Source organism: Pseudophryne corroboree, chromosome 4 (genome assembly GCF_028390025.1).
Source record: "Pseudophryne corroboree isolate aPseCor3 chromosome 4, aPseCor3.hap2, whole genome shotgun sequence".
In the NCBI taxonomy this organism is placed as follows: domain Eukaryota; kingdom Metazoa; phylum Chordata; class Amphibia; order Anura; family Myobatrachidae; genus Pseudophryne; species Pseudophryne corroboree.
The window spans coordinates 596,784,568-596,797,015 of NC_086447.1; the positions used below are offsets into that span (position 1 = coordinate 596,784,568).

Genomic DNA, 12,448 nt, shown 5'->3' on the forward strand with positions numbered 1-12,448 from the left:
GTGTTCCAGGAACACAAACCCCTCTTTCCTGCACCAATCCCTAAGCCACACATTTACCTCCCTAATCTCCCTCTGCCTCCCTGGACTAGCGCGTGGCACGGGTAATAATTCCGAGAATATTACCTTAGATGTCCTTGCCTTCAGTTTCTTTCCTAAGTCCCTATAGTCTTTCTTAAGGACATCCCACCTTCCGCTAACTTTGTCATTGGTGCCAACGTGCACCAAGACCGCCGAGTCTTTCCCAGCCCCTCCCAACAATCTATCTACCCGGTCCGCGATGTGCCGTACCCGAGCACCCGGGAGACAACAGACTGTACGGCGATCACGGTCCCGGTAGCAGATTCCCCTATCTGCCTTCCTGATGATAGAATCCCCTACCACCACCATCTGACTAAGTACCTCTCTATCTTTTATCCCAACCGCGCCAGAGGGACTGCTCCTCTGGATGCTAGAGGGAGCAGTCTCCTCCGGCACCGTAATTTCTTCACTATCATCCTCCGATTCCTCGTCCAATCGGGCAAATTTGTTCAGGTTTGATAGTTCGGAGATGTCGAGCCTCCCCCTCTGGCTACCTGATCATCATCCTCTTCTACCAGTGACCCCTCCCGCAACTCTTCCACCGTTCTGTCTAAAGTACGCTCGAGATTGTGAATCTCCCTCAGTCGCGTAACGGTTTGCTCTAGATCAGTTACCTGGGCTTCCAGGGCAACAGTTCGCACACACCTCGTGCAGATGTAATCACACTGGGCCGGTAGCTCCAGGTGTGCATACATCTTGCACGACATGCACTGAGTGAGGTCCCCAATCACAGCCCCACCCATATTGTTTGTAAGGTCTAACTCCCTATTACTCTCAAAGAAAAAGCAGAAAAAATAAAAAGTAGAAGACAAGCAATCTCACTTATACAATAATTAAGCTGGTTTATACTTATCTATCTTTGTGCGGTTCTTGGTCCTTCACTTTTATGCAGCCGTAGTACTCTCTCCTGCGGCACCTATACTCCACTTAGCAGTTGCAGTTGTTCCAGCTCACTGCACCTCCTTTTCACTCAGCTTCCAGCTCAAAAAAAAAATGCCCCTCACACACGCACAATCACAGCCCCTCTGCTACTCCAAGTAAGAGACCCTCTCACTCACTCACAAGGTCAGCCCCTTGCAGCCTCACCAGAAGTTTAATGGTACTGCAAATGTGTGTTCCTGATTGTGTATTATAAAACTCACCTTTTTCTGTATTCTAACTCACCTTTTTGCTGTTTAAAACTCACACTTAGAAATCCAAGCAGCACTTAAAAGAGACAAGCCTTTACACAGAGCAAGCTCCAAAGAGTCTAATCACTGCTTATATAGGCTCAGCCAGCTGCTTTAATCAGCCCCTCCTCCTCCTGATTACTCACACCTGAGTTAACCACTCTGGCTTTTCACCTCACACTTTTTTTTTTCCTCCAAAAAACAACAACCCAGTACAGATATATTAAAACAAAAAAGAAACAGTATAGATACAAACAATCAGATTCAGATTAACTTTCTCTCACAATATTACTATCCCTATATGGATAGACAGAGATTAATCAGAGTTCACCTTTTTGCTGTTTAAAACTCACACTTAGAAATCCAAGCAGCACTTAAAAGAGACAAGCCTTTACACAGATCCTGCATGTTCACCCACTTGTAAATAATTAGTAAATATTGATTTACTTCTTCTTCCCCCATCCCTCTCCCTTACACAAATACCTGCTTTTACTATCCATAAGGAAATACTCTACCATTCTCCTCACTTTCTCCATACCCTCCAACCACAGATTGGCTGCATCATTTAGTTAAAAGTTAAGTATTGATGTACCATTGTATTGTTAATCTTGTATGGCATTGTGGACTGTATCCTTTAGACTGTACCATTGTGGACTGTACCATTGGGCGGTATCCTATTACCCGTAACGAAGCATCGGGAGCAAAAACTTAATTTTTCTTGAATTTTCATGATGTTTCACCAATATTTCTTTTACGATCTATCCAGTTAGATCTCCTGTAAAAATTAAAAATTAAAAGATTTTTTTTGTGCGAAAACACACAGGTTCAGTGAAACCTGTGTATTTGAGTTTAGGTGAAAAAATCCCCAAAACCTAAAGCGACCCCTTCAGTCAGTGTCCCTGGCCCGCCGCAGCAGCAGCAAGCTGGGACTGCAGGGATTGCGCCCGGGGCAGTCATGTGATGGGGGAGCGTTCATGTGACCGGGGAGCCGGAGCTGTCTGCAGTGGGAGTTGTCAGAAGCCAGGAACCCGGTGCTGCAGCTGGTAACGGCACCCCCAAAAGGCCACAGCTCGAGGTGGTTTACCAGGGCTAATAGGATAGCCCCGGGCGATATCATTACCCACGGTAATGTAACATGCAGGGCTTAAACATAACAGGGCTTAAACCTAACTGTATCAAACAACTACACTTACTGCAAAAATATCGCCCTCACCCTTACTGTGTGTGTAGTGAGGCATATCCTTCAACAGACAAACAGTTGTAACATATTTACCCTGCATGGAAAAGCATCCACAATGGCAATCAGATGGTAATTATATGACACAATACTAAATCACACCTGCCTAGGCAGAGCTGTTCGGTAAACCACTACCTACATAGAGCTAGCCAGTCCTTTTTTATTTCTCGGGTTATGGCGGAAAACAGATACAGTATTTTAGTGGGGGCCTGACAGCCCTCCACCTGAGGGAAGATGGTAATAGATAAGTGTGGGGAACTAGACCACTCCTCCACACAAGGGATGTACTGTAACTAAAGGTTGGGAGCCACACAACTACACCACACCTCAACACACAACGCACTTTACCCTGGGCCTAATACACAATGTAACTCATCGGGCTTAGTTACGGTTTCTCACTTCAGGACCCCTTCAGAGCCACTTTATGTATACAGGGGCTAATGCCCAATTGTCTGCCTAACTCAGGGGCACTTAATGCCCAAAACTCTTTATTTAAAAAGACTCTTTGGCCTGCCTAACTATATACAGTGACCTGGGCCTAATGCCTATGGTCACTTTTAGTGTGCTCATTGAAGTGACCTGGGCCTGGTGCCCAGAGTCATCCTGATTATGAGGCTCAGGCTTAGAGCCTGCCTACTTGAGGGCACTTTTCAGTGACTTGGGCCTAGTGCCCAGGTCACTGTATTTACCAGGAGGGCACCTAGTGCTCTAGACTGTGAACCAGGCCAAGGGTCCCACCTACTGCACCACAGGCTTAATGCCCGACTATGCACATGGGCCTAGTGCTCAATCCCTGGTGGTCTAGGGAGGGGTTAATCACAGGTGGGCCTCACAGAGAGCCATTGGGAGAAGCAGCAGTGGGGAGCTTCATTAACTCTCTTGTATCCCACCACTGTCAGCACTCTCTGGTCCTCAGCCGCATTCTTCTGCCGAACTGACTCTTCTGCCTGGCGGCATCTGACATCAGAAGCTAGGGACAGGCAGAGCTGTGATGCAGTAAGTATTGATCGACTCACCGTACACGCTTCCGATTGGCTGACAGTACGTGAACTGTGATTATGTTGTGGGTGGCACCATATTCAAACACCCACCGCCACCGTTTTCTATTTGCTGCTGAACAAGCGCATTGTTTAAACTTCCACATCGCTGCCTATCACCATTGTAGGTCCATCGATGGACGCAGACACGCTCTCCCAGCGCCGGTCTGTGATGTGTCTGAAGCAGGATACATATCCACATTAGCAATCAGGTTGCAACAAAATCACTTCAAGAGACTGCATTAATTTCATATGCTTGTACATCTGTGTGCAAGTAAGACTGAATTTGTATATGAATCAATGGCTGCTGATTTTTTTAAGTTCCATTGTGTTTTATCTACGCCTTTGTACATACTGTAAAATCTAAAATCTAATTGCAGTTCAGTTAAAATTGCAGCTCAGTGTCTTTACGACAGACTGAGCAGTGTTTTACTGCATCTGTGCTGAGGATAAGATGCCAGCTTAAAAATAAAGTCACTAGGCTGGTCCGTTTGGATCGGCTCACTCGCACAGGGCATCTCGTGCCAAATTGAAAGTTAAACAAGGTTATTTTCTTTTAAATAATTGCCTCTTTAAAAAATCAGGAACATGTGCCAAAATCTTGTGGATGCCTGAATATTGCTGGCTATTACATTTCCACCAACATGTGTCACAGCTTATCTATGGTCATAGAGAGCGCTCCAACATTCTGCAGTAAGCAAGAATGATTTACCTTTACATATAATAAATACATTAATTTCAGTTGTCAAAGGCAAATAAAGTTATTTCTCAACAGAAGGCAAAATCAAATACCTATATTTTGGCGCTGGATGGAGACACAGACTTTCAGCCATCAGCACTGATGCTTCTGGTGGATCGTCTGAAAATGTATCCTCATGTTGGAGCAGCCTGTGGAAGAATCCACCCAACTGGAACAGGTATAAGAAAACCCAAATGCAGTTTTATACTAAAGAATGTAAATACATGGAGGCTTTGGGACTGATGCTGAATTTGCTTAGAGTAAAATATGCAAAACAAATTGTTCACCTACATCCATCAGCAGAATTAACAATTGCGCCTCTTTTCATTTGGAAAGGTGTCAGACTACAGAAAGGGTGTTTGAGGCAGACCTACTCCAAGCTGCAGGCCAGATATAATGAAGTTGGAGTTTGCAGGAGGTGCGGTTTCCTGGACGCTTTTTTAACGCGACAACCATGTATAAGGCTAAACCACGCTGGGAATCCGCACCTTCTGCCAACTCAGATTTCATTACATCCGCCACGACTTTATGGAAATGCCACTACAAACTTCTTACTTTGTGTACATCTGTGGGTATAAATATGCAAGGCCTGGATTACAACTTTTAGTGTCTGTGTATGCTTTAATACTGATTGGTGCGTCCTTATACAGTCGCACCATCCCATAGACACTCCCATAGCACATCCACTGAATGGTCAATTTTTGTCAACATTTCCTTTGTTTTATTCTTAAACATGTATTTCTTACTTTATACTGCATATTTAATTATTTTCATTGATCCAGATGCTATTTGGATTTGGCATTTGTCTGGCCCATCTATTTTATTTCTTTTAGGCATGACATACATATTTGTACAGCAGTTTGTACGCTTGTGTTATCAGCAGAAATGAGGCAGCTGACCTCATGTTACTGCACCATAACCTGTTTGAGTATTTAATGTGTTTATTTCTGATTACTTTCAAGTGTTTTTATTGTGTGTGTGTGTGTGCGTGCGTGCGTGCGTGCGTGCGTGCGTGCGTGTGTGTGTGTGTGTGTGTGTGTGTGTGTGTATTTTGATTTCAGTTCTGTCTGCTTTATTTAGATTTCCTCATTAATAAATTAACTTTTAATAATCTAAAAACCAAAGACCGTTTTCTCTCCTTAGGACCTATGATCTGGTACCAGAAGTTTGAATATGCTGTGGGCCACTGGTTGCAAAAATCGTCCGAGCACGTCATGGGTTGTGTCCTATGCAGTCCAGGATGCTTCAGTTTATTCAGAGCATCTGCCTTGATGGATGACAATGTACTGAAAAAGTACAGCACAAAGGCGAGAGAAGCTTTGGAATATGTTCAGTATGATCAAGGTACCACTTACTAAGTGTTTTCTGTCTTCATTTACTATTGATACATGATGCACAGAGCGGTGTCACTAAATCTATGCGTGGTCCAACTCTTCACTGTCTCTAAACTGCTCGGCTACAGCACTAAAAGAGTTCATTACAAATGCAGCTAGGGGAATTAACTGCTGAAACCTTGCTCCCAGTGAGTCTTCCTGGGCGTGAGAGGTGCAATGTAACTACATGCCTCCAAGGTCTACTAGCGCTTACACAGTACCACGCTCACTGTTGCCGGCTAGAGAGTAGGGAGCCTTGATGGAGACTGCACACAGTAGCTCTCCTCTCCTAATACGCCTCTGGTAATATGTTTACTTAATATTTGCAACTCGATTATTTGGATTTCAAGAACTTCAGCAAATTAATTAAAAAAATTCTTAATGGAAACATTCCAAGCACTATAGTGCCAGCAAACCATCATGGATCTCAGCAGCATTCCTCTCCACTGTGCATCTTCCTTGGCAGGAAATGTTAAGATGGTTTCAACAGCTGTGTGGGAAATACATTTGTGAGGGATCTTGTATAAGGCAAGTTATCACAGTGGAAGGGATCAAGAACATTCCCAGGTCAGTGCAGGCAGTCATAACTGGACCAGAGTTACACAAGCCAAATTCAACACAAACAGCTTTGGTACACAGATAATAATAGTAGGATGAGCAAGGTAAGGCCACAGGTATATAGCACAAGGGAAATGGGTAGGACATGGACATCAGGCAATCAGAATCATGTCAAACAAATAGAAGCTAGTCTTTAGATTTACAGATCATCACCACAGACCACATGGAATGTCTATTCGGGAAAAAGATACATTGCAATATTAGATTATTTGCAATATCATGACAACTAATTATGGCTTAGTACATATATTTTTGATGTAAGGTGTAAATGACAGTATGTGTGTAATTTAGATTCCTTGTTTTCACAAGCGTCATTCATGCTCTCCAATCCTTGGTGCTACTAGGTGAGGATCGTTGGCTTTGTACATTACTTCTCCAACAAGGGTGGCGTGTGGAATACAATGCAGCATCTGATGCCTATACTAATGCACCTCAGGAGTTTCAGGAGTTTTATAATCAACGCAGAAGGTGGGGACCTTCAACCATGGCAAACACTATTGACTTATTGCACAGTGGAAGAGAAACATCAAAGAAAAATCCTTCCGTTTCTAATGTCTACATCCTGTACCAGACATTGACAATGGCAGCTTCTATTTTAAGTCCTGCTACAATGTGTTTAATGATCGCAGGTGCAGTACAATTTCATTTTATATTTTATTTCTTCAATAATAATTTACTACCATAAAGAATTATACTGCATTTTTGTTTACATTATGTTTATTTCATGCCAATCAAATTTAACCAAGAGAACTATGATATGAAGTGGCAGCAGGGTAGGTCTAATAGTTTTGGTGAGAATGCTTTAATAATGAAGTTGTGTTCAGTATCACAGAGGATGCCATTTGTTTTGATTGTGCCATTTTGCTCTACCTGTTTAAGTGAAATATTTAGCAATAACCTTCTAGATTTTAGTTTGATTTACAGCACTTCATAGAATGTGATCGAATAAAAGAGTGTAGATTGGTGTCTCTAGGGTCGAATGAAGACTTGGGTGTACCCGGGGCACTAAAGAAAAGGGGGCCCTTGTGGAAGAGGGGGTGTTTATTAGATTGTGCATACCTCCCAAGAAACCCATTCCAGGAGGGACAAAATGCTCTACCTGGACTTCCCACTAAATATATGATTGTTGTCACCTGTGTTAAACTATTTAATTGATAAGAAAGGGAATTTCAACACAGGCTATTGCAATCATACATTAAGAAGGAAGTCCAGGTAGAGAGCATTTTATTCCTCCTGGAATGGGTCATGTTGGGATGTATGGATTGTATATATTAAATTTAAAACAATGAACCAATGGTGTATATTAGATTTACATTAATAGTTTAATTAATGCCTGGGTACTGTTTATAGAACCACTTAACTGAAAGACAACTATTGTATATAATGTTATAACTTAAAATATACATAGGAAAATAAAAACTACAATTTATCTTGTCACATGCAAGAATAGCAGCAGCCTCTGTACTACTTACTCTCTGGGACAGGACTCAGGAAGACTCTGTATGTCTCTCTCTGTAGACCCTCATTAGATAAAAGGTTACACAGGACCCGGACACCCAGGTGGGGAGGAGGAGAAGCTGGGATCCCTATGTCACTTACAGCTCTCTCCACCCTCCTATCTCTCCTCTGGTTGGAAAGCTGGTAGCTCATGAAACCTGATACTCCTTTGTCTCTGCCTGCACTGCACACTGTCCTGTTTGCATTTTGGCTGACTGATTCTGCTGCTGCATAAGAAGGAAAGCTAGTGATGCCAGTGTGCTCCAACTGGGGATCCCCTGATAAAAAAGGGGGCCGGGGTTCAGTATGCCTTGCCCCTCCCCCCTTAATCTGGCTATGGGTGCCTCTGTGTATTAGTATGCATAGGCATCTGTTAAAAGAGGCTCCCAGAAAATATGCTGGGCCCTGGTACTTAGGGGGACATGATTAGTCCATGAGGTATATGTATACCTACTTACTGGAGGAATGGCCACAGCAACTTGGGTTCATGGCCATGTCTCCTTGGTAGATCAAGGCCCTCGAACAGGCCAGGGCCCCAGCAATTTGTACTTGCCCACCCTTCTTAGTCTCACTGGATGTTTAAGGGGTCCATCAGGGAACATCATCTGGGTTCCCATACATGCTACTCAAGCTGCTCTGGGAATTAATTCCCTATGCAATCTCTACTGAATGATGCAGCTCATTGGAGAAGAGTGGTGTGTCCCCAGTAGGAGGATTAATTATAGCATTATAGGTATCCAATACTGACTGATTAGAGTGGAGGAGCTGTGATGTTCCTTACCTCTGTGAAAAGTAGGAGGAGAAGGGCAGCTGGCCTGGTTAGTAAAGTGATCTGAGGGTGTTTTTTCCCCAGAAACTTTTGGGGACCCTTCAAATAGTTGTTGTAGAGGCCACGCAATTCTTTTTATACCTCTTTTTACTATGTATTGACAAAATATTTTATTGGTTATTGATTCTAGGTTCCTTCTCATTTCTTTTTCAATGGACTGCCAACGTCAGCATTGTGATAGCAATAATTCCTCCTACTCTTTATATAGGAGTGTGCTATTTGACAAAACCTAGCACCCAAATCAATATTGCTGCATTTCTCAGCGTGTGCTATGCATTTTTGATGACAGCTACATTACTATGTATTATTGGTAAGTGAACTTTTAAGCAAAGACATATAAACTAGTCTTAAGTCATTTTTACCAATATTGAAAGTAAGATAGCAAAATATTATTTGGAAAGTCACTTGATATCCTTTCCATGGAAATAATGAAAAAAATAAATGTACTGTATCATGGATGATTTTTGTTAAGTATATAAATTATGCCTATACACCAACGCAGTGGGAAACCTTTTGTAGTTTAATGTATAAATGAATCCCTATTTTAATCTAGTATAGGAATATGAGTGACAATGTAAAGGCATATAAAAATTTTTTTTATTTTGTATGAATTCATGCCCTGTAGTTTTGGACCATCTCATGACGGGTCCCAGTCTGCCCACATGCTGTCTCCATCCTTCGTCCTTGTCCCTTGTGATGGGTTCTTCTTTTGGCTATCATGTCTTTGTCACCGCAGTGGGAGCCATTGGAGGGGGTATACATGTCAGAGAAATAACAGCCATTATCAATTATTTTATAGATCACTAGTAAATAAATGGATCTAGCATATGTGACCTTACCAACAATAGTTCTATGGGATAGATATATATATATATATATATATATATATATATATATATATGAATGCAGGTCCTTCATACAGTTCTCCAATTGTGAAATGGGGGATAGCTCCTTCATGTTCTCAGCATACATCCATGCTCACCAGTAGCAGCCCAGATGGGACAAACTTCTAGTAATATCTTTGGTATGAGCTTGAGGTCAGGCTTGGACTGGGCCACAGGGGTACAGGGGAAACCCCAGTGGGCCCTACTGCCTGGGGCCCACCTCCTCCTCTAAGGATCAGGTTCTAGACTGTGCACTTGAATTATACATTATACATATGTTACCTTATACTGGACTATGGTGTATTTTCTACAGTGCATTGCTGTTATTAATCTGTTATTAATCTGGTACATTGTCGTGCATGCAGCAGCTGAATTTACTGTATATATTTATGAAGGGGCCCAGACGTTGCACTCTCTAATGGTTAGTCAAACGAATGAGATGGCAGGCCACACACCCTCAGCAGACTGGCCACACCCCTAAACATGGGCCCCTAACACTGCATTCCCCCAGTGGGCCCTACATGCCCCAGTCTGACACTGCTTGAGGTTGACTACTAGATGGCGTTTACAAAAAAGTGAATGTACACATGATATAAAGGCATCATTTAAATCCTCAGAGGATAACCGCAAGACCAACTCAGGTTCTAGTCTAAGAAACAACTTGATCTTACCCTGCATATCTTTCCATTGTTGCTTAGGAAAGTTTTGGTGACAAGACTTGAAGGCCACTCATTGTGTTGTGATTGGCAATATCCAACAAGAACAATGTCACCAGGTTTTAAGTTAGCTTTTGCAGCTTGCAACTTGTTCCTAGTCTGCAAGGTAGAAATACTGTTTGCTTTCTCTACTACCTGTCACAAAAGGTGTTTGCAAGGCTTTGCACTTGTCTTTATTGGTGCTCGAATAAATCTTTGGTGTTGAATGAACATGGATTGACCAGGTTTGCTGAGTAAGGAGAGTGGCTGTAATAAGCAGAAATTGATCTTCTGGGTTATTAGAAAATGAAGTAATTTTTGATGGTAGATGAGAATTCACCAATGAAAGCTACAAGACTCTCTTGAGTGATTCTTGAAATTCCCGGATGGAATCAAGAATTCTGCAAATTATGACAATCATTCTTTCGCATGTCCCTCTGATGTGGGAAGAATGAGGTGGGTTGACAAATGTGGCATTTTTGGCATCGATGTTCAAACAGATTTGCCATTCTTTGGCTGTCCCAATGAAGTTAGTGCCTCTGTCAGAGCGGATGGGTTTATTGTGCCTCAGATGGCTATGAGACATTTTTGAAGCATGAAGTTATCCGTTGATTCTATTACCTCAATCTGAACAGCACTGAGGGCCATACAAGTAAATACTGTACAACTGTCCAATACTTAATGTTGGCATGGGCTCCTCTAGGATGTCGGGTGATGAAAGTCCAGGGATCAAAGACATTTGAGCCAACATTGGTAAAAGGAGGATCTGTTCTAATTTTATTTGCTGGGAGATTGGCCAGTGTAGTGTTTGAGATGCACCACAAATCTAGCCACAAATGATACATGTCAAGATTATGCTGCTTATACATTTCTTAACACCAAAAATACAGAACCCAGGTGCTTGTAGAGTCCAATTTGTAAATAATCATCCCTGCTATTTGATTTGATGTTGATAGCGTTGTACAATTGTTAGAACTCTGTTTTGCTGTGTTTCCTGGTAATATGTGTGTCCACCAGCAGGGGTCACCAGGGATCCTGTTGTACTGTACTGGTCCACACAAGTGGAGCTGCTCTCTGGACCCTCTGTCCTGCACCCAGGTGTTAGGTAATTAATGATTCAATTACCAGCATGGACTAGACTTGACTCCTGACTATTAAGTCTGCTTGGACCAAGCACTCATGGCTGGTTTATTGATAGTCATGTTTTCTGGATTCCAGCTCCTATTAATATTACATGTTTCCATTTTCTGGATCTGCTGAGCCAATGAATTTCTGTTTGGATTATTGTTTCATGTTTTGCCTTGCCAAGATTCTGCCAAACCAAGGAACTTTTTTGGACATATGTTTCATGTTACGCCTTGCCAAGATTCATGGATACCTGCACCTATTTATATGCCTGGTGATCTGATGTGCTAAGTATATCTGCCTGGTCAAGTTAATCTGCCATGAATGAATAGCTGTACTGTCAAAGTAATCAGCATCTCAAGTTGAATATTTATCTTATCAAGTATTTGTCTGCACGTCAAGTTTACCTGCACCCTCCTACCATTGAAATATCACACAATAAATATCATACTGAATTTATTGCTACATTTCTGTGGCTTGTGGCTTAACCAGCACCCAAGGGGCTCATAGCAACAATGAGAGGAGTAATGTGGTGATTTCCAGATCCTAAGTTTGCCTCTATGAGAAGACCTCTTACTTTCATCACACTGGCGTATCTATACGCCCCCACCGCACGCGCTGCACCCATTTAATACTAACCCCTCTGTAGTCCTGCGCCGACGTCACTGGCCCTGTTAAAAACCCTGTGAAAATGGCGCAGCGGCCATTTTCACAGAGTTCTGCCCATGCGCAGTAGAGAAATCACTTGGAAAATGGCCGTTGCGCCATTTTCCCAGAGAACTGTGCATGGGCAGTAGAGTCTGAGCCCTCTAGTGCTTAGACTCTCCCGGCAGAGAGGAGGGTTCCCGAATGGAGGAGGTTGGACACAGGCCTCCTCTTCTCTTGAAAAGCCCCTGTTTCAGAAAGTTATTTTTATCAAGGAATGGGAACAATTTCCAAATTACACTGTCTAGGAATATGATTTCCACTAGTAATAAAGTCAAGCCTTAAGTTTCATGCTGCACAACATGGACGGTTATATTCTTGAATCTTTATGTTTCTGCTAATGTGTATTTTTACAGTGGTGCAAACCGTTGAAACAAACCAATCTTAAGAAATTCCTGTCTTTTTCCTTTTTCATGCTGAATGGCAGCAGTGAAGTCAATAGAGTCCATTCAGAAAAGGACA

The 12,448-nt window shown here is 42.4% G+C and overlaps 1 protein-coding gene across 1 annotated transcript in view; it reads left to right on the forward strand.

Annotated features, from left to right (window-relative positions):
• Positions 1 to 12,448, forward strand: part of LOC134910968 (chitin synthase chs-2-like) — a 156,072-nt gene that overhangs the window by 80,564 nt on the left and 63,060 nt on the right. The window contains exons 8-11 of the mRNA XM_063919359.1: positions 4,264 to 4,438; positions 5,404 to 5,604; positions 6,596 to 6,880; positions 8,708 to 8,887. Of these exons, the coding sequence (XP_063775429.1) occupies positions 4,264 to 4,438; positions 5,404 to 5,604; positions 6,596 to 6,880; positions 8,708 to 8,887 (841 nt within the window). The remainder of the gene's footprint in view (positions 1 to 4,263; positions 4,439 to 5,403; positions 5,605 to 6,595; positions 6,881 to 8,707; positions 8,888 to 12,448) is intronic.